This window comes from Hyla sarda, chromosome 8, assembly GCF_029499605.1.
Source record: "Hyla sarda isolate aHylSar1 chromosome 8, aHylSar1.hap1, whole genome shotgun sequence".
In the NCBI taxonomy this organism is placed as follows: domain Eukaryota; kingdom Metazoa; phylum Chordata; class Amphibia; order Anura; family Hylidae; genus Hyla; species Hyla sarda.
In genome coordinates, this window is record NC_079196.1 from 172651422 (window position 1) to 172673290 (window position 21869).

The window sequence follows — 21869 nt, forward strand, 5'->3', positions numbered from 1 at the left end:
TGGCTTCCTTCCTGCCTGAAGGGGGCAGGTTGAGTTGGTGGGGCAGGTACTATGTTTCGATTATTAGGAAAATCCACACGATGGGGATGCACAATGTTGTGGCAACATCGGTTTGCCACCGCAAGCACATGTGGTTCCGCCCACTTGTGATGATCACAACATAGTACCTTCTCCACCTTCTCATCCCATCCCTTTCAAGCTTGTAGTAAATTATTGCCCTGATTAGCATGGTGTTGACATCTGGCTCCCTCGCCAGTCAGCTGTTTAGCCTTGATCTAAACAGCGAAGGCCACACACTACAAAGTACACAGATCAGCAATTGATGGCCCATCCTGAGGATATTCCATAAATTATACTAGGATAAGTAACCCACTCTTTTAAGTATGTCCTGTCGCAGAGTATACCCAGACTGAGCGATCAATTAATAGTTAATTCAGGGTATCAGGTTGAGGATTATCCTCATTAGTCAGCTTCTAAAATAAAAATAAGTCTGGTATGGGGGTGAAAATTGGTTAAAAATAATAATTTTGTTTTAGGAAAAATATGAACATAATAAACTTTATTAAATAAAGAAAAGTACCGGTTAATCACTTAAACCAATATTGCTGTGTTTACTTTGTAGCTGGTGTAGTATTCACCATCAGAAGCGTCTCCGAAGGGTTGTGTTGGTTGTGCTGCAGGATTTTGCTCAGCATCATTTCTACCAGTATTATTTACACTTCCAGTTTCTCAGGAGATTGTTCAGACATGTAAGTACACAGGGGTACCTGCACACACATAGTATACAGAAATTATACTGAGTACCCCAGTATACAAGAGTTTTAATATTGCACAGATTAATGGCATGGTGAAAAGATATTCCATACATGTACAATTCATAAGGAAATCTTGGGTAAAAAAAAAACAGAAATATGTGGAAACACTTCCCTTCCATTATAGTATTTCTCTGTGTTGGTTGCACTCTTGGTTTTGGCTTAAATTGGACAAAATACAATGTGTGAATGAGGTATATGAACCGTTTCTGCCCAATGTGTGATAAGTCTCATAACCTAGCAAGCTGCCATTACACAAGTTCTAAATCTATTGTTTTCTATATGTAAACAATTTATGCGGTAAATTTAAATTTTGTTCAGAATATTGCAATGGAATAAAAGCTTCTATTTTTTTAAATTTACATAGCATATGATCATTTCCCATATTTCCTTCCGTTTACTTGTAGAGATTCAGCCTGCCACCTACCCCCAGCGATATTATTGCTTCTATTATTGGGTTAAATGATCTTAAAGTTCAAGCCCAGAAGGAGAAGATCAATGGTGAGCACAGTACAGAAGGTATTATATAGTTCATCTGACACTTCATTTTCTTTTTGCCTATCTAGTGCACACTCACCACCAGTATTCCTTCACTGTCATCTGTTTTGTCCCAGCTCAGCTGCATCCATACATCTAGTAATAGCAGTCCAAATGGATTCTGGATTATTAAATATTGTGTTATATTATTATAGGAAGTGATTCTTGATGTTTATGGCTCAAAATGAAATGCTAATAGCAGGGATGTGGAAATCCTATTGCCCGACGCCAGGGACATGTAGTTCCGGGCGCTGGGCAGGTGGCTTTTTCATATTTTAACCATCCCTGGTGGTCTAGTGGGGTGGATCGCACCCCCGCAGCGCAATTGCGGGGGTGAGGGGGGGGGGGCGATCCCCTGTGGAGGTAGCCGGAGGGCTTACCTCTGCATCCATGGCTGCCCCCATATATCTGCATTTGATTGAGCCTGCCTTGAGCAGGCTCAACCAAATGAACACAGATCAATAGATTTCAATAAAACTGCATTTATCTGCATGAGGAATCTAAATGATTCCTCCTAAAATGTGTATAAAAAAATGTTTAATAAAAGTTTAAAAACACCCATTAACCCCTTCCATATTAGAGGTACGTTCACACGGGCAGATTTATTTGCAGGTTTTCCACTGCGTATTTGAAAGGGGGCGGGCTCTTCTCGGCTGTCCGCAGCAGATTTTCCATGGCGGAAATTTCGCTGCAGACACTTCTGACTTCAATGGGGTTTGCGTCGGATTTTCTGCAGCGTAAATTCCACCTCGGAAAATCTGCTGAGGACAGCAGAGAAGAGCCCGCCCCCTTTCAAATACGCAGCGGCAAACCCGCAAATAAATCCGCCCATGTGAATGTACCCTAAAAGTTCATGTCACCCCCCTTTTCCATATAAAAATATGTAAACATAATAAAAATAAACATATTTGGTATTGGCGTGTGCATAATTGACTGAACTATTAAAAAAAAAAAACATTTTATATCCCGTACGGTAAATGGCATTAACGTAAAAAAAAAAAAAAAAAAAATATATATATATATATATATATATATATATATATATATATATATATATATATATATATATCACAGAATTGCTTTTTTATGTCTATAACATCATACCCCAGATGTGAAAAAAGTGTTAAAGTCTGATCAATGCCAAAATGGTACCGATACAAACAGCATATTACGGCCCAAAAAATTAAAAAGTAAAAAAATATAATAATTATTATTATTAAAACGTGACGGAAACTAAAATTTGGTATTGGTGTAATCAGGCCGACTTAAAGTATCAAAATAATATGTAAGTTTGATCACAAGGTGAATGGCGAAAAAAAGAAAACCTCAAAATTAGCATTTTTTTCAATTTCACCTCCCAAATAATTTTTTGTTTGTTTCAGAGTATAAGTTATGGAAAAATGAAAGGTGTCATTACAAAGTATACACCGCCCGCAAAAAACAAGCGTCATATGGGTCTGTAGGTAGAAAACGAAGTGTTATGGCTATTATAGGACGAGGAGGAAAAAATGAAAGTGCAGAAACAAATAAAGACCTTATATTCCTATTATTTTGGTTGACATTATTTTATCTACCAGGACAAGTGGATTTTCTGGAGGGACAAGTAGATTGTGTTCCGCTTTAGTCCCTTGGACAAGTACGGTAGTTATTTTTTTAATTTCCACACCCCTGCTAATAGTAAATATTTACTGTAATAAACCAATGTCCGAGATGGCCCACCATTTATGTAATAGTCAGACATAACCTAAAGATTCATATTACTAGGTTCTACGGATCAGAAGTGTGATTGCCTTGCAGTACCAGAGTCTTGTGACCCCATCCTACAAAAATATGGAAGGAAAAAGCATGGCCTGACCAGGTATCTACTCACTGAGGAACAGATGAGGAAATATGAGTACCCACTTGTAGGTCAGTGTATAAACTTTGCATTTATTTTTTTCACAGTAATTTTAGAGGGGTAGTCCAGTATTTTAATTCTCATCTCCTATCCAGGAGATAAAAGACACTTAGACAATAAGAAGTAAAACCCTGAACTTCCCCCTTAACCTCCTGAGCGGTTATCCCGTGTGTGACTCGGGGTTAATTTTCCCTGCCAGGATCGGTAACCCCGAGTCACGCTCGGGGTAGAATTGCAGAGTTCTCGGCTGGGCTGCACGATATATCGCGAAAGCAATGCGATATAGCGATGCGGCCCCCCGGAAAACATGCGATTATCTGCTCGGGTCGGCTCGCGTTGCGGGGGCCAGCCAGAGCAGGTAAAGAAAAATACTAAAAGTCAGTGTTTCCCTACCAGGGGGCCTCCAGCTGTTGCAAAACTACAACTCTCAGCATGCCCGAACAGCCAAAGGCTGTCCGGGCATGCTGGGAGTAGTAGTTTCACAACAGCTGGAGGCACCCTGTTAGAAAAACACTGAGCTAAGTGTAAAAGGAAAAAGGAGTAAAATAAAAAAACCTTTTGCTCACCTAATCCCGGTCCCTGAAGATGTTGTTCCCCTCCGTGCGCTCTGGTCACTGCTCTCTTCCCTATTCATCTTACAGGACCTTTCACTTTTCAGCCAATCACAGGCCGCAGTGGTGTAAAGCCTGTGATTGGCTGAAGGGGAAAGGGCTTGTTCTGCAGCAAATACACTAGGTTTGAAATCTGCCCGGCAAACCCAGTGTATACTGCTGCAGGACAAGGTGACAAGAGGGGGGGGGGATGTGACAGATGGGGGGGGGGGGAATGTGACAGAGGGGGGGGGGAATGTGACAGAGGGGGGGGGGAATGTGACAGAGGGGGGGGGGAATGTGACAGAGGGGGGGGGGGGAATGTGACAGAGGGGGGGGGGGAATGTGACAGAGGGGGGGGGGAATGTGACAGAGGGGGGGGGGGGAATGTGACAGAGGGGGGGGGGAATGTGACAGAGGGGGGGGGGAATGTGACGGGGGGGGAATGTGACAGGGGGGGGGGGAATGTGACAGAGGGGGGGGGGGGGGAATGTGACAGAGGGGGGGGGGGGAATGTGACAGAGGGGGGGGGGGGAATGTGACAGAGGGGGGGGGGGGAATGTGACAGAGGGGGGGGGGAATGTGACAGAGGGGGGGGGGAATGTGACAGAGGGGGGGGGGAATGTGACGGGGGGGGGAATGTGACGGGGGGGGGGGAATGTGACAGGGGGGGGGGAATGTGACAGAGGGGGGGGGGGGAATGTGACAGAGGGGGGGGGAATGTGACAGAGGGGGGGGAATGTGACAGGGAGGGGAATGTAACATGAAGGGGGAGAATGTGACAAGGAGGGGGAAGGTGACAAGGAGGGGGAAGAATGTGACGGGGGGATGTGACAAGGGAGATGTGAAATCGGCGGGGGGAGATGTGAAATGGACGGGGGGGAGATGTGAAATTCAGTTCAAAAAATTGTACCGCTTTTGGTACAAATTTCCAGACAGAATCATACCGCCAGGGAGGTTAAGTAGGTTTGCCCAAGATTAGAAAATAGGGATCTGTTGTTTCCCCTTTAAAGTAAATGTGATACTGAAACATGTTCTTTTTCTTCGAATCTGTTTCTATTTTCTGATTGCAATTTTTGTACGTTATTATGGGGCTGCCATCTGCCATTTTAACAGCATTTAGCGATATGCTCTTCTGCAGGACCCTAGACATCATCAATAGACTGGACCTGTCCCATTCAATTGAATTGGAGACCTATACAGAGGTCATTCTACAGGGAGGGGGAGGCTGATCTCTGCTGTGAATGGGGGTGGAACCAATGTTATCTATCTGCTGGTGTCACCTTTCACTGTAATCATTGTCTGCTCTGAACAGAACAGGAAGTCTCAGCTTAGTTTTATGCGTAGTAGCCAGAATGAAAGATTTCAGTGTAATTATAAAATATAGATAGTAAAATGCTAAATTTGAAAAAAAATCACCAGAAATTCTTTAACAATAGGATAACATAAAAACTTGATTCAAATAGGTCATTTTTTGATAAAACATTCCCTGTTTATGGTCTATGTTTGGTATGGCAGCTGAACTCATTCAAGCATATAGTGCTAAACTGCAAGATAAATATACAAGGAAGTGGCACTACAAGTGATGTGAATCAATTTAGTGTAATTATTCACACATCCACAAGGTGCAACGTTTCAATCTTACAATTTGGATCTTTCTTAAGCAGTGTAGCAAGTGCAAACAAACAGCTATTTAGTTACATAGTTAGTACGGTTGAAAAAAGACATATGTCCATCAAGTTCAACCAGTGAATTGAATGGTAGGGGTGTGGCGCGATATTGGGGAAGGGATGGGATTTTATATTTATTCATAAGCATTAATGTTATTTTGTTCCAGGAATGTATCTAATCCTGTTTTAAAGCTGTAAAATTTTCCTGCTGTGACCAGTTCCTGAGGTAGACTGTTCCATAAGTTCACAGTACTCATGGTAAAGAAGGCGTGTCACCCCTTGAGACTAAACTTTTTCTTCTCCAGACGGAGGGAGTGCCCCCTCGTCCTTTGGGGGGGGGGGGGGTTTAACCTGGAACAGTTTTTCTCCATATTTTTTGTATGGGCCAATAATATACTTATATACTTTTATCATATCCTCCCTTAAACGTCTCTTCTCAAGACTAAACAATTGTAACTCCTTTAATCGCTCCTCATAGCTAAGATGTTCCATGCCCCATATTAGTTTAGTCGCGCGTCTCTGCACCCTTTCCAGCTCCACAGTGTCCCTTTTATGGACTGGTGCCCAAAATTGAACAGCATATTCCAGGTAAGGCCGTACCAATGATTTATAAAGGGGGAGTATTATGTCCCTGTCCCTTGAGTCCATGCCTCTTTTGATACATGACAATATCCTGCCGGCTTTGGAAGCAGCAGTCTGACATTGCATGCTATTCTGTAGTCTGTGATCTACAAGTACACCCAGATCCTTCTCTACCAGTGACATTTATCTATTTACAGTAACATCAATCAATGACATCACAACTAAGGGGTGTATACCCATAAAAAGATAACTGATCCATAAACATACATGAACTAATATCATAAATGTATACAGTTACCCCCCCCCCCCCGACCTACGATGGCCCCAACATACGATAATTTCAACATGCGATGGCCTCTCATATGATGCTTTTGTATGTCGGGGCCATCGCATAAACGGCTATCCGGCAGCACAGACTGCTTCAGCTGCCACCGGATAACCGTTTACGGTGCCCCGTGTGGTCCGCTGACGATCACTTACCTGTCCTCTGGGCACGGCGCATCCTCTTCAGGATCCCCTCCATCGCCGGCGCTCTACATCGTCGTCATCACTTGTGATGTGATGGTGGCGACGGAGAATGAGGATGCCGGCAAAGCAGAGGCCTTGCCGGAGCGTCGGGGACACCCCGGGGACGCGGCGACAACGATGGAAGGCGATATCCAGGGCAGCGGTGACTGTCCGGAGCGACGGGGACACGTGAGTATAAATTCCAATACCAGTGATCTTCAACCTACGGACCTCCAGATGTTGCAAAACTACAACTCCCAGCATGCCCGGACAGCCAACGGCTGTCCGGGCATGCTGGGTGTTTTAGTTTTGCAACATCTGGAGGTCCACTGGTTGTAGACCACTGTCCTATACTTTACATTGCACGGATCCCTCAACATACGATGGTTTCAACAAACGATGGTCCATTTGGAACGGATTACCATCGTATGTTGAGGGACCACTGTAAATTGGTTGGCCGTCAACAGATCAGCTGTCAGACAAGGTGCAGACTGTCAGTCGGAACACGCTGGGTTCTTGTTTGTAAATAATGTGAGTGTGCATGTCAGGTAGTCACGTTGTGACGTCTGATCCTCAGAACAAGATATGCGTTACAGGAACCAGTACATGCACCTCCGGTCAAACTGCAATACCAGACAAATCCTTTGAACAGATGTGGCCCAGTTTTTGTAGAAAATATATTTTTCTATTTCTGGACAACCCCTTTTAGTAATGTCACTTAAAGGGGTACTCAACTGGTGCCTGAAAGTTAAACAGATTTGTAAATTACTTCTATTTAAAATTCTTTACCCTTCCAGTAACAGCTGCAGTATACTCCACAGGAAGTTCTTTTCTTTTTGAATTTCTTTTCTGTCTGACCACAGTGCTCTCTGCTGACACCTCTGTTTATGTCAGGAACTGTCCAGAGCAGGAGAAAATCCCCATAGCAAACCTATTCTTTGTGGCACCAGTTGATTAAAAATTGTTTTCCAGCAGAGTACCCCTTAAAGACCATTTGGGCCGAGCAGTAAATAGGAATGACACAAACGCTCATTCTTATTGCAGTGCTGTGCTCCCCCCCCTGGTGCACACATGGTGAGGGAAGAGGAGAGAGAAGAATTCAGAACGGACATGGCATCACTGTTCACATGGCAGAGTTTCTGGCCCAGAAAATTTGATTCCGGCTTCCACAAAAAGAATAGTCATGTTTATTCTTTCTTCGGAGTCTGCAAGGAAATGTATTGCCGTCTATGAGACGGCACATTTCCGAGTGTTCTGCTACTGTCTGTAGAATGTCGGCACGGAAATTTTCCCGTGAGGATATTCCACTGTGTGAACAAAGTCTAAGGCCCTGATTTATCAATCTGTCTGAGACAGAAACTGGAGTGATTTTACCAAGCAACCAATCACGGCTCGGCTTTCATTTTACGAGAGATCCATAAGATATAAAACATGAGCAGTGATTGGTTGCTTGGGAAAATCACTCCAGTTTCTGTCTCAGACAGATTGATAAATCAGGACCGAAGTGTTTGTGTCGAGTCTGTGCCGGTAGGGGATTTGGTGACTACAAGAATGTGCTCTGTGGTGACACAATAATTTTACTATGGAGAGAATTGTTCAAATCATAGGAAATATCAGTTTTTAACATCCTTTCCTGTTTGCCAAAAATATGTAAAATGTATGGGCTTACCTGAGGTTAATCTGTTTGTAGAGAAATCAAAAGTCATAGAAAGCAGGTCAGGAGAACATATATTTTGCAATTTATTTTTGTTATTTGAGTATTAATGCAATATTTAATATAATAAAATGTTTCTTATTATTACTTGCAGGCTCATCTGATACACAAAATTATGTTCATACCAATTGCATCAAGGAACCCACTGACAGCAGCCCTCTGTTTGGTCTGGATTGTGAAATGGCAAGTACCTGAAAGATCATACACACAACATGGTAACCAGTACTGCTGGTTGTATACATAGGATAGCTGACCTCCACGTCAATATGCTCGCTTTATATAGGAGAGAGAGGCCAGATGCTGTTTGAATCGTCTGGCAGCTGCTTTCAGAACAAAGGATGAGACATCATCATGGGACATCCAGGGGCCACTATACAACTTAAGGCCATGATATGATTGGACTAAAACAGATTTATTAGAATGAAGTATTGCATTGTTTTCTCAAATTGAGTCATGGTTTCCATATGAGCCTATGTACAGAAATACTGCCTCTACTTGGATGACAAGATCATGATGCCACCCAGTCAAGGTCAGTGTTTCCAAACAGTGTGCCTCAAGCTGTTCCCTACAGTTGTAGTCTTGCAACATCTGGAGGCACACTGGTTGAGAAACACTGGTCTAGGTAAAAGAAAACCTAGAATGTGTGAGGAGATAGGAACCATTCTGCCCAATATCCTAAATACTATGAATAGTCCCTGGCCCTATCTTATTTGAAGGATAGCCTTATGCTTATCCCATGCATGCTTAAACTCCTTCACTGTATTTGCAGCGACCACTTCTGCAGGAAGGCTATTCCATGCATCCACTACTCTCTCAGTAAAGTAATACTTCCTGATATTACTACAGAAGCCTATGTCATCTTCTGATAGTTTTTCTTCTCTTTAATCTCCTCGCCTCCTTTATCGTGTTGTTTTCCTTTATGTATTTAACATTTTCTATAATATCCCCTCTGTCTTTCTTTCAAACATGTTAAGGTCCTATATCCTTTCCTGTTAAGTCTTATGATAGATAATTTTTGATATCCCAGGTTGCAGGACCATACATGAAGTAGGTTTCCAAGGGGAGATAGACACATCAGACTTATCAAAGGCAATAGATGGATTCTCAATCTTATTTCACTTTAATTCACACAGAGAGAACAGTTCATGTGTCCCTGACATTGAGAAGTGGAGACCAAGGTGTAAAGGGGTGACTGCTTGAAGCGACTATACATTTTACATTTATACATTTTCTCTTGCACTCAAACATCTCCTGGAAGTTGTAGAAATTTGGTGAGGGATCTAATAATCTTACTTTCGCCGGTGTCCCTCAATCTGGTGTGAAGAATAGTCTTCTGCAATGTCTTTTCATGTGACCAGGTGCTACCGTGGATGAAACAGATGATCAGGCTTGATTTAGATTTTTGTCACCCACATATTGATAAAATATAGGAAACTAGTGTTTTACACCCATAATTTCTCCGTCCACAGTGTTTGACCTGTAAAGGGAATGAGCTGACCAGAGTGTCTTTAGTGGATGCCCAAGGCCAGTGTATTATGAATGAGCTTGTGAAGCCAGACAATCCCATTATAAACTACATGACCAGGTATTTTCTCATTCAGTTCTATATCTTGTTCTCTCTTCTCAGGTTCAGTTTGGCACACCAAAAACTGGGCCCTCCTCTACAGCATATTGTAGTGACTGACAATGGGTGAATTGGGCACTTTTTGTTGGTCATTTTTATTTATATTTTTGCACCGTGTGTGCCAACTGCAAGACCATGTAGAGCAGTGTTTCCTAACCGGGTTGCCTCCAGCTTTGCAAAACTTCAAGTCCCAGCATGCAAGTCCAAGTTTTGCAACAGCTTAAGGCACCCTGGTTGGGAAACGCTCATGTAGCGTAAGGGAGATAATACAAGAAAGTAAGGGATTAGTTAATCTTCCAGTTTACAGACTGGGAAGCTAGTACGACATCCTGCTCGGATGACCGGTGCCCTTTTGAGCCAGGGTTGCCAGCCATCTGTAAATTTACAAACAAAGGATCCTTGAGCTGGTCACATCATGTAGATAGTTGGGAACTTAAAGGGGTATTCCGGGCAAATTTGTTTTATCCCCTATCCAAAGGATAGGGGATAAGATGTCTGATCGTGGGGGGCCCGCTGCTGTGTCTCCATTCTCGGAAACCTCCGGGTTTCCGAGACTGGGGACGTGACGTCACGCCACGCCCCCTCCATTCATGTCTATGGGAGGGGGCGTCACGCCCCCTCCCATAGACATGAATGGAGGGGGCGTGGCGTGACGTCACGTCCCCAGTTCCGGAAACCCGGAGGTTTCCGAGACTGGAGACGCAGCACCCGCACAGGATGCGGGTGCTGCAGGAATATCGCGGGGGGTCCCAGCGGCGGCCCCCAGCGATCAGACATCTTATCCCCTATCCTTAGGATAGGGGATAAAATGTTTTTGCCTGGAATACCCCTTTAAGAAAGAGAGAGAAGGCAGGATAATTTGATCCTCCAGTCCTCCCGCTCTTGTTTAGCCATTCAGTGTGCCCCTTGCTGCTCCAGTAATAGGACAGTACATAGGTAGCCAGGAGCATTCTTCACTCCTGTTACCTTGAAAAGAACAGTGGTGATAGTAAAAGTACAGTGAGCGCAAGGACAAGAGCTTGTAAACTTTGAAGAGACCAAAGCACCACAGCCTCTTCAAAAAGCTGATCGAAAGGGGAACTGGGTGTGGGACAATCACTGACCTGTGGGGGCCTATTCTTAGGATAGATGGTCAATTTTAAAAAGTCAGATAACCCGCTTAACTACTGGACAACAGAGAGGAGGTTGGCAGCCCAGGCTCTACACTTGTAGTATATAGAAAAGGATAGTCTTGGAGCAATAGACCCTTTAAAGAGTGAAAAATCTTATTTAACCTATTTTCCCAGACTACATAATAAAACAAAAAGCCTTTACTTACCTCGCTCGTAGCCTCCAGTATCAGTGCCTGGTCGTAGTCTCTGTAGCACTTAACAGAGCTGCAGACACCATGCCACATCTCGGTTGGGAAATGACTGTCATTGGCTGAACGGCCATGTGATGGGGCGTCTGCAGCTCCGTGGATGCTATGGAGGCTGAGACCAGGTGCCGATACCGAAGGCTGCGAGGGGGTTGAGAAGCAGCTTGTTTTTGTTTTGTTTTATTAAAATCTGGGCACAGGGTTAATAACATTTCTACAGGACAACCCCAGTAATAGTAAGTTACATATATTTTATAGGAGATATATATATATATATATATATATATATATATATATATATTTAGTTTTAGATTTTATTTTTAGTGCAATATCATCTTACGCATTCCTTTTTTTGTGTTTGCTCAGGTTTTCGGGGATTACAAGAAAGATGCTTTTCCGGGTAAATACAAAGCTAAAGGATGTCCAAGAAAAATTAAAAAGTCTCCTTCCTCCAGATGCCGTCTTGGTGGGTCACTCTTTAAATTGTGACCTTCAAGCTCTGCAGGTAACCTTCATCTTGGCACATGGCATCATTGTTATATCTAGTGGTAGTCATGTGACCCTGGTTACTGTGTATTCTCTTTCCTTACAGATGATACATCCAAATGTTATTGACACATCACTACTTTTTACACGGAACTTGGAAAGGAGGTTTAGATTGAAGTTCTTGGCACAAGTGATTTTAAAGTACAACGTTTTTTTCTTCTTACACACTTGGGTGTTGGTTCTGATTTGTTCCCTTCTTGCTCAGTTTTTGTGCTAATGTAATCCAAATATATAACTATGAATTAGAGCTTATCACTAGGGTCACGTACTCTAGTCTCTAAAGGGGGGATTCCTGAGAACTAAGAACCTTTCTTAAAACCTGGCCCGGCAGGGCATGTGATGAGTGAGTGAGCGGGAACCAGTGTATGAGTGGCCTTGCAGTTCTCTACAAAGACATGTAAAAGCATATTACATACAATGTTTGTTGTTTTATAGAAATACAGTGGTCCCTCAACATACGATGGTAATCCGTTCCAAATGAACCATCGTTTGTTGAAACCATCGTATGTTAAGGGATCCGTGCAATGTAAAGTATAGGACAGTGGTCTCCAACCTGCGGACCTCCAGATGTTGCAAAACTACAACTCCCAGCATGCCCGGACAGCCAACTGCTGTCCGGGCATGCTGGGAGTTGTAGTTTTGCAACATCTGGAGGTCCGCAGGTTGAAGACCACTGGTATTGGAGGTTATACTCACGTGTCCCCGCCGCTCCGGACCGTCAGCGCTGCCCTGGATGTCACCCTCCATCGCTGACGCTGCGTCCCCAGGGTGTCCCCGACGCTCCGGGAAGGTCTCTGCTGCCTGGGAACGTCGCTCTCCGTCGCCGCCATCATGTCGCTGCGCACGCCGCTCCTATTGGATGACGGGATGGCGTGCGCGACGACGTGATGACGACGGAGAGCGCCGGCGATGCAGAGGATCCCGAGGAGTACGCTACTGAGCCCCGAGGACAGGTGAGTGATCGTCAGCGGACCACACGGGGCACCGTAAACGGCTATCCGGTGGCAGCTGAAGCAGTCTGCGCTGCCGGATAGCCATTTATGCGATGGATAAAAAAAGTATCGTATGTTGATGCTGCCTTCAACATTCGATGGCCTCTGAGAGACCATCGTATGTTGAAATGATCGTATGTCGGGGCCATCATAGGTCACTGTATTACAAAATGTTATACTATAATAATAATAATAATATATAAAAAAACAGTGGTTTCAAAAATATTTTTATTCTCCAGAATACCCCTGTAGTTTGGCTCTATAGGTGTTGCAAAAACACTAGTTTGCCAGGGCATTATGGGAGTTCTAGTTTTGCAACAGCCGAAGAGCCAAGGTTGGGGAACGCTGCTTTAAAACACTAAATCTATAAACACAATTTACAAGTAAACAGAAGACACATGTCTAACCTGTCTGTCAGTCTGCAGAACTTTGTGTTCCTGACAAAATCTTGTAGTAATCCTTCAGATAACACAGGGGGTAATTTCTTCCTGACCCCATTTATTTACATCTGGAAGACAACTAAGGTAAAGATGGTATTAGTGGGCCAGTTTTGATATTGTAGGCAGAAGATTGGGGGAGAGGCTCTGCTGCAGTTAGTTATGCAGCGTGAGAAAGGATAATGTGTTTAAAAAAAAAAAAAAGGCGTCCCTACACAGGATAGCAGACTCTTACCAGTAAGAAATGTTTAGGCCTTTATCAAGTTTAAGGATACAAATAACATTGTCCCAATTTAAGGACAGCAAATAATGAATAAAAAAAGTGTATGTCATTCTACAATACCTAATTTTCATATATAGTGACCCACCGATCTACGATGTCCCCGACATACGATCATTTCAACATATGATGGCCTCTCAGAGGCCATCGCATGTTGAAGGCAGCATCAACATACGATGCTTTTGTATGTCAGAGCCATCGCATAAACGGCTATTCGGCAGCACAGACTGCTTCAGCTGCCACCGGATAGCCGTTTACGGTGCCCCATGTGGCCCGGTGATGATCACTTACCTGTCCTCGGGACTCCGGCGCGTCCTCTTCGGGATCCCCCTGCATTGTCGGCGCTCTCCATCGTCATCATCACGTCGCTGCGCACGCCGTCCCGTCATCCAATAGGAGCGGCGTGCGTAGCGACGTGATGGCGGCGACAGAGAGCGAGGATGCCGGGGAAGCAGAGGCCTTGCTGGAGCGTCGGGGACACCCCGGGGACGCGGCGACAGCGATGGAGGGCGACATCCAGGGCAGCGGTGATGAGGGGTGACTGTCCGGAGCGGCGGGGACAGGTGAGTATTACCTCCAATACCAGTGGTCTTCAACCTGCGGACCTCCAGATTTTGCAAAACTACAACTCCCAGCATGCCCGGACAGCCAACGGCTGTCCGGGCATGCTGGGTGTTGTAGTTTTGCAACATCTGGAGGTCCGCAGGTTGTAAACCACTGTCCTATACTTTACATTGCACGGATCCCTCAACATACGATGGTTTCAACAAACGATGGTCCATTTGGAACGGATTACCATCATATGTTGAGGGACCACTGTACCTAAAACCAGAAAAAGGACAAATGATAATGTGCCCCCAGAACTAAAGGTGTCCATACACATTTGCAGAATTTTGTAAACCTGATAAAATCTGCATGGCATATGCATAGGTTAGATGTCTGGCAGAAAGAAGGATTGCGTTTGTTTTGATATCAACATGTCTGATCCTTTGTTCTTATAGGAGATAAACTGCTTGTCACCTATAAGGCAATATAACAAAGAATATGTTGCCGAGGCCACCCTCTGGGAAAATTCAACACCAACAACAAAAGCGTCAGCAACAACGATGTATGAAACATTACAAAAGTTTATTTATTGAGAATAAAAAAATGCATCATAGCAATTAAAAAGCACAGTGTACACAGCTGGAAGAAAAGGCAGAAACATACAGGCTCAAGGTGAGGGGTATATGAATGCAAAGAACACTGACAAACGTTGCATAAACAAGGGACTCACATGAAAAAATGCAGACCATACAATAAGGTTCAATATTTGAGTACAAATGCAACAGCAGTCAGAAAAGATTACAGAGGTATATTACCACAACCGAGCCATGTAGTTACCTGCACCTACCCCAACGCACGTTTCACGCCAATGCGCTTCGTCAGGGGGCGTCCCCTGACGAAGCGCATTGGCGTGAAACGTGCGTTGGGGTAGGTGCAGGTAACTACATGGCTCGGTTGTGGTAATATACCTCTGTAATCTTTTCTGACTGCTGTTGCATTTGTACTCAAATATTGAACCTTATTGTATGGTCTGCATTTTTTCATGTGAGTCCCTTGTTTATGCAACGTTTGTCAGTGTTCTTTGCATTCATATACCCCTCACCTTGAGCCTGTATGTTTCTGCCTTTTCTTCCAGCTGTGTACACTGTGCTTTTTAATTGTTATGATGCATTTTTTTATTCTCAATAAATAAACTTTTGTAATGTTTCATACATCGTTGTTGCTGACGCTTTTGTTGTTGGTGTTGGAGATAAACTGCTACCAGAGAAGTCTGGCAGCAGCTTACGCCCCTTTCTTTATTGAAAGCACATGCACTCTTTGAAGTCAGGAAAAATAGCTGTCTGCTCCGTGAGTGCGGATCTGGCATCTATTGTAGGCATATGGTCACTTTTAGTGACCCACATATGTGTTTCTCCTGTGTAGACCTAAACTTTTGCCTTCAAATAACCCCATGCACCACTGACCTGTCTTAATTGCAACACAGGGAATACAAAGTGTAAAACGATATATATCCTTTATTTGCAGGAGAGAGATTCAGTCCACAGATGCTGTTGGCCATGACTCCACAGAAGATGCTACAGCTGCTTTGAACTTGGCTCAGTATTTCATTGAGCATGGACCCGAAAAGGTGCATCCTTTTATATTCTTGTCATTCATGACCTATACAGTCTATCTTTGTGTCCCGATCTAAATCATTCCTATTTCTTCTCTAGGTCGCAGATATTAATATGGAGGATATTTTCCGACAAGAAAATTGCCTGCATAGTAGACTAAGCACTCCTAAATCCCCTAAGAATGGGTTTCCTCATTCCCCCCTGCCATCAAAAGGACCTAGGTAAGAGCCGCTACGCTGGAGAACACATCTTCTCTGTGCATTACAGGGACAACCTATTTGTTTTATAAGGCTACAGGTAATGCTCCATTTTCCCCTGTGGGGGCAATACTGGGTAACTGAATACCGTGGTCCCTCAAGTTACAATATTAATTGGTTCCATTGTATGTTGAAACCATCGTATGTTGAGACCATAACTCTATGGAAACCTGGTAATTGGTTCTGAAGCCACCAAAATGTCATCCAAAAATAGGAAATGTGAGGATTAAAGACAAATAAGTAGATAACTAATATAAATAAAGCAAATCCTTACATATAAAAGTAATAAAGATCTGCTGGGAGCTGTAAATCACTGTCTATTTCAGTGTTTCCCAACCAGGGTGCCTCCAGATGTTGCAAAACTACAACTCCCAGCATGCCCGGACAGCCTTCGGCTGTCCGGGCATGCTTGGAGTTGTAGTTTTGCAACAGCTGGAGGCACCTTCTTTGGGAAACACTGGTCTATGTAGAGGACAGGAGCTTCTTCAGGGTCCTGTACAGAACATGCCATGCCCTAAAAAAAAAAGGAAAATGGAGCCGCCCTCACCTGATGTCCAAAGGAGCAACTAACCCTGGCACAGGTAAAGAGTACAGAACATGTTATACCTCCCTGTACTGTAGGGGGCGCTACCAGACACCAGTCAGTGCATACACTTCAGTAATACAGGTAAAAAGTACAGAACATGTAATACCTCCCTGTACTGTAGGGGGCGCTACCAGACACCAGTCAGTGCATACACTTCAGTAATACAGGTAAAAAGTACAGAACATGTAATACCTCCCTGTACTGAAGGTGGCGCTACCAGACACCAGTCAGTGCATACACTTTAGGAATACACAGGTTTTAACAGTGAAATATCTATTCTGATTGGTCGGTTCTTCCAGCCATTGACATGTTTCGCAGATACAGTAGCATTGTATGTTGAGTCTGGTTTCAAGTTACAATGGTCCAGAAAAGACCATTGTATGTTGAAACTATTGTATGTTGAGGGATCACTGTACTTGGTGTAACTAAACTTTCACATAAATTCTAACATGGCCTAGCTAAATGACAGAAGTTGTGACCATTGGGCTCCAATTGTTAGAATGACGGGATAGAATCGCTTGCTTAGCTCGTGCTCTATGGACACGATGAAAGTCCATGAGGCTTTCAATCAGTCCGTACTCTGTGTGCTCTGCTTTCCAAAGGGACACCGTGCTTAGGCGAGAACTCTGCTTTCCCTTCGTTCTAGTGATCAGTCGGGGTCTCAGCGTCTGAACCACTACCAATCACGGCTTCAGACATCTGTGATTTAAAAAAATATTTTTTTTTTAGTTCCTTATCACATGAAGGATTAAGGATGTAATCTTAAACAATCCATTGACTTGTCATTCACAGTTTTCTAGAAGAGTTGGATAAGGCAGTCCAGAAGATTGCTTATGTGTCCAGAGTGGGATTGAAAGACCCTGTGCCTTCAAGTCACTTTGAGGCCTTTTTATGTACTTCAGATGAAGAAGTGAGTATGAAGACCCCTACAGCATTGTCAAAGGTTATTCTGACAGAATCCTTACACTTATAAGGTGGCTTGAGGGTTGACCATGTACAGATGTCACATGATATACAAAGCATAACTTTGAAATTTACATTTGGACTGACTTAAAACAGTGCTCTTAAACCTATAGCTCTCCAGTAGATTCAAAATTACAATTCCCAGCATGCTTTGGCTGTCAGGGTATATACTCGAGTATAAACAGAGTTTACATGCTGAAAACGCTCCCCTCGGCCTATACTCGAGTGAACTCTCCGCCTGTCCATCCCTTCTCAGTGGTCTTCAACCTGTGGACCTCCAGATGTTCCAAAACTACAACTCCCAGCATGCCCGGACAGGCATGCTGGGAGTTGTAGTTTTGAAACATCTGGAGGTCTGCAGGTTGAAGACCACTGGGTCTTCGTCGTCATCCAGACCCCCCTTTAGTTTTCTACTCCCCTCCCCTCGGTGGGAAGGAAGGGTGAGCTGGTCCGGGCCATCTATGCTGCAGGGACCGTCTGGTCGGGAGGGTTAGTTGTTCTGGGATGTCCATCTTCACCGGTAGGCCCCGGACTAGTGGCGTTGCCTTGATGACGGCGCACAGGGACGTCCGTGCGCAGCAGACGTCCCTGCGTGTCGTCGTCAAGGCAATGTCACTAGTCCGGGGCCGTACCGGAGCGGAGAAAAGGGCCTCCCGGTGAAGATGGACAGTCCGGAACAACTAACCCTCCCCACCGGACCGTCCCTGCAGCATAGATGGCCCGGACCAGCTCACCCTTCCTTCTCACCGAGGGGAGGTGAGTAGAAAACTAAAGGGGGGTCTGGGTGATGATGAAGGCCGCAGTGGTCTTCAACCTGCGGACCTCCAGATGTTTCAAAACTATAACTCCCGGCATGCCCAGACAGCCGATGGCTGTCCGGGCATGCTGGGAGTTGTAGTTTTGCAACATCTGATGGTCCGCAGGTTGAAGACCACTGATTGAAGGGATTGACAGGCGGGGGATGATGTATTTCCCACCCTAGGCTTATAGTCGAGTCAATAACTTTTCCTGGGTTTTTGGGGCGAAATTAGAGGCCTCGGCTTATATTCGGGTCGGCTTATACTCAAGTATATACGGTAGTTTTCCTACAACTTAAAAAGCTACATATTGGAGATCACTGTTTAAAAGATATTTTCCAATTATTATTATTTTTTTTTCATGCTTCATTTTCCTTCTAGGTCCTCCGGAGAGCGTGCAGCATCATTCCCCAGTCTCCATTCAGCATTGTAAATTTCCAGGATGGAAGCATTTCCAATACGTGCCTTCTAGGCACCAATGCCAAAGTAAGGTCTTACTCTGTGGTATAATTAAGCATGTCATTTATTGTGTGTATATTATACATATAGTAAGTAATAGGATGTTGTATGTGTATTTTACGCTTAGCCTTCCTTTATTAACACACATGCAGGTAGTACACTAAATCTATTTACAGGTGTAAAAAAACAACTCCTTTTATATGGAAACCAGTGACATAGAAAATGTACCCTAATGATGAAATGTAAAGGGAATCTAACATAATCACCCGTACAAACCTGTTGGTACAGACATGTAGTGTAGGTGACAATGGTCTTTAGCATTTTTTCAGTCTGTGGCCCCGTTCCTCCATCGTGGCTGTTCATGCAAATGAACTGGCTTGGCACACTCAGGACATAACCAAGCTGCCGCTCTGCAGCATCGCCAATTCCAGTTGGAATTATAGGAAATTAAATTATTAGGGAATTGGAAAAATTGATTTTTATTTTTTACAAAATTTTGTGGTATCTTGTCACAATTCAGGCCACACCCATTTCTGTTAAATCGCCCACTTTCTTCCTAGGCCATGAACCTTGCTGGGTGAGGCTCAAAACAAAAATTGTATTAATTAAAAACACAAAACAAAAAAAAAATTAATAAATATGGCACAAGGCATGTACACTTGACTTTTAATGCATTTACAGTAGTAAATCTGAGCCATTGTATCAGATTTTTAGGGGTCCCTTTGCTTTAGTGAGTAGGCATAAGGCAGTACTCTGATGGTGCGTTCTCTTTACATGACACCGGTCGTGTTCGCCTCACTGTGCACATTCTGTCTCTTTAATTTTTGTGCCAGTCTTGTAATGTTCATAATATAGTTAATTTGCCATATGTTTGCCCTTGACACCTGAGCCATGGATGCATCACTATATTGTTTTACTTACCTGTGCATTTTCACTTTAGGTAAACTGCAAGTTTGCAGATATGATGACAATATTTGCAGGACCCTTTAAGAGCGGTATGTGCCTGAAGTCTGTGAAGATACAGTTTGAGAGTTGTGGTCCTATCCACTCACTGAGTACTATATCAGAGACTCAACAGGTAAGCAAAGTCCTCTCTAAGGGCTCATTCATATCACGTTTTGGGGGATATGGACCCATGCCGCACCCCGTTCATTTGAATGAGTCGGATGGAGTCAGCTAGTGACTCCAGTTTGCTCATTTTTGGACCATATCAGTTTTTGTTGCCGGGCTGAAAACCATGGTCTGTGGTTTTGGTCCAGCAACAAACTTCCTCTGGCTCCTTCAAATGCATGGGGTGCGGCATGGGTCCGGCAGGGATTCAAAAGGGATGCTTCTTTCCCGTAACTTCCACATAGAGCAGACACTCTTCCTGCTTCAAAGCCACACTCTGCGCACACAGGGCTCAGCCTTCTGCCAACAGCGCGGTTCTCGGGATGATGAGTGCCGCTTACACTATGCCCCAGCCGCCTCCACATATCATTCAGCAGTTGTTGACGACCACCACTTCTCCCCCAGTGATGTATGTGCAGTCACCTCAGTTGTGTATCATGGGCCGGCATTTCTGCCACACCCTAGTTGGCCTATTGGTGAATATGCCAATGATTGCAGCTTAGTTCATTCTCATTCACTTCAGCTGACATGTCAGACACACTCCTTGAAGGGGTACTCCGCCCCAGACATCTTATCCCATATCCTCCTGCCGCTGGGGACCCCGGCGATCTCCCTGCTGCACCCCGCGTTTGTTTAGAGTGTCAGGTGCAGCACCGGAGGCTCGCCGTTACGCCCCCTCCCATAGACTTGCATTGAGGGGACTTGGCCTTTATGTCACGAGCCTCCACATTGCCAGTCATCCGGCACGGAGTGAAGTTTGCTCCGTGTATCGGATGTCTGGTGTGCTGCAGCTGAGATCGCCGGGGGCCTTTTGGATTGGGGATAAGATCTCTAGGGGCGGAGTACCCCTTTAAAGAGATGCGGTGCTGTTTCTAGCAACAAAAGAATCTGTCCCCTTTTATCCAGTCCCAGACATTTCCTTGAATAATCTTGCATTTTGGAGAGTGAGTTTTTACCAGTAGTAATGCAAATAAGATTACTGAGCGATAGATATTGTTGGAACTCTATAAATTCGTGACCATACTGTCAGGATAAGTAAAGAACCTTTATCTTTGCCTCTCCAGCCTTATATCTGCATAAAGTACAGCGTCCCAGAAGCTGCACAACTTGCCGTGGAACTTCTAAATGGCTCATGTATTGATGGATGTCATATTAAGGTAAACAGTCATGTCTCTGAAGACTGCACCTCTGGTCCTGACCTGTGGCTTGGTTCCTCAAGTGTCTCTGTATTTTGTCTATTGAGTAGGTTCAGAGGATGATTACACAGCAAACCCTTGACCATGAAGACATTTTCAAGGAAATGGAAGATGATCCAGAAAATAAAAACACAATCTATGTCTCTGGATTTGAAAGACCCTTGACGGAGGAATTTCTTCAGCAGCAGTTTCAACATTTTAAGGAAATTAAATCTGTATTTGTGCCAACCAATCCAAGGAGTCAGCAGCCTGTAAAGTACTGTTACCTAAGTATGTACAGAAAATGCTTATTCTGAATGTGTCAGAGAATTTAAGTAGGACATGTGGCTTCTCCTGACCTGTCTGTATTGTTAGATACTGGTACACACAGTAAAGTAGACTGGAGTGTCTTTTCTTAAAACTATTGTTTCTCATAAACTAGAAAAAAATTTACAACCAGGTGTTAAAAAAGATATAACATGTACAAAAACAGATCGTGGGGGGTCCAACTACTGGGACCCCCGCGATCCCCTGCTCTCCCCCGGAACACAGCGCGGTGGCCGACACGCCCCCCCCTCCTTATATCTCTATGATAGAGCCGTTTGTCTGTCTTTGGCTCTCCCATAGACATATATGGAGGGGACGTGTCAGCTGCCGCTTTGTGTGGGGGTTGACATGCACCATTCTCTGGGAGGGCCAAGGACAAGAGCTCACAATCGGACCCCCTGCGGATAGGGGATACGTTTTTGTACATGATACTTTTCCTTTAACATGTCGTGTGTTTCTACCCATGTGATACTGGGCTGAGAAGTGTCGGA

General features: G+C 44.2%; 1 protein-coding gene across 6 annotated transcripts in view; it reads left to right on the forward strand.

The window, feature by feature from the left end:
- REXO5 (RNA exonuclease 5) overlaps positions 1 to 21869 on the forward strand; it is a 34146-nt gene that overhangs the window by 3026 nt on the left and 9251 nt on the right. For 5 of the 6 annotated variants that reach the window (XR_008847165.1, XM_056535734.1, XM_056535737.1 and 2 more), the window contains exons 4-17: positions 623 to 749; positions 1220 to 1331; positions 3114 to 3257; positions 8404 to 8492; positions 9779 to 9894; positions 11657 to 11795; positions 11883 to 11977; positions 15616 to 15718; positions 15804 to 15925; positions 17340 to 17457; positions 18689 to 18793; positions 19707 to 19844; positions 20941 to 21033; positions 21123 to 21342. Coding sequence is in view for 5 of the 6 variants with exons in the window: in XM_056535734.1 (XP_056391709.1) it covers positions 623 to 749; positions 1220 to 1331; positions 3114 to 3257; positions 8404 to 8492; positions 9779 to 9894; positions 11657 to 11795; positions 11883 to 11977; positions 15616 to 15718; positions 15804 to 15925; positions 17340 to 17457; positions 18689 to 18793; positions 19707 to 19844; positions 20941 to 21033; positions 21123 to 21342 (1721 nt within the window). In the remaining variant the exon portion in view is untranslated. The remainder of the gene's footprint in view (positions 1 to 622; positions 750 to 1219; positions 1332 to 3113; positions 3258 to 8403; positions 8493 to 9778; positions 9895 to 11656; positions 11796 to 11882; positions 11978 to 15615; positions 15719 to 15803; positions 15926 to 17339; positions 17458 to 18688; positions 18794 to 19706; positions 19845 to 20940; positions 21034 to 21122; positions 21343 to 21869) is intronic. The other variant, XM_056535738.1, reaches the window with a different exon arrangement.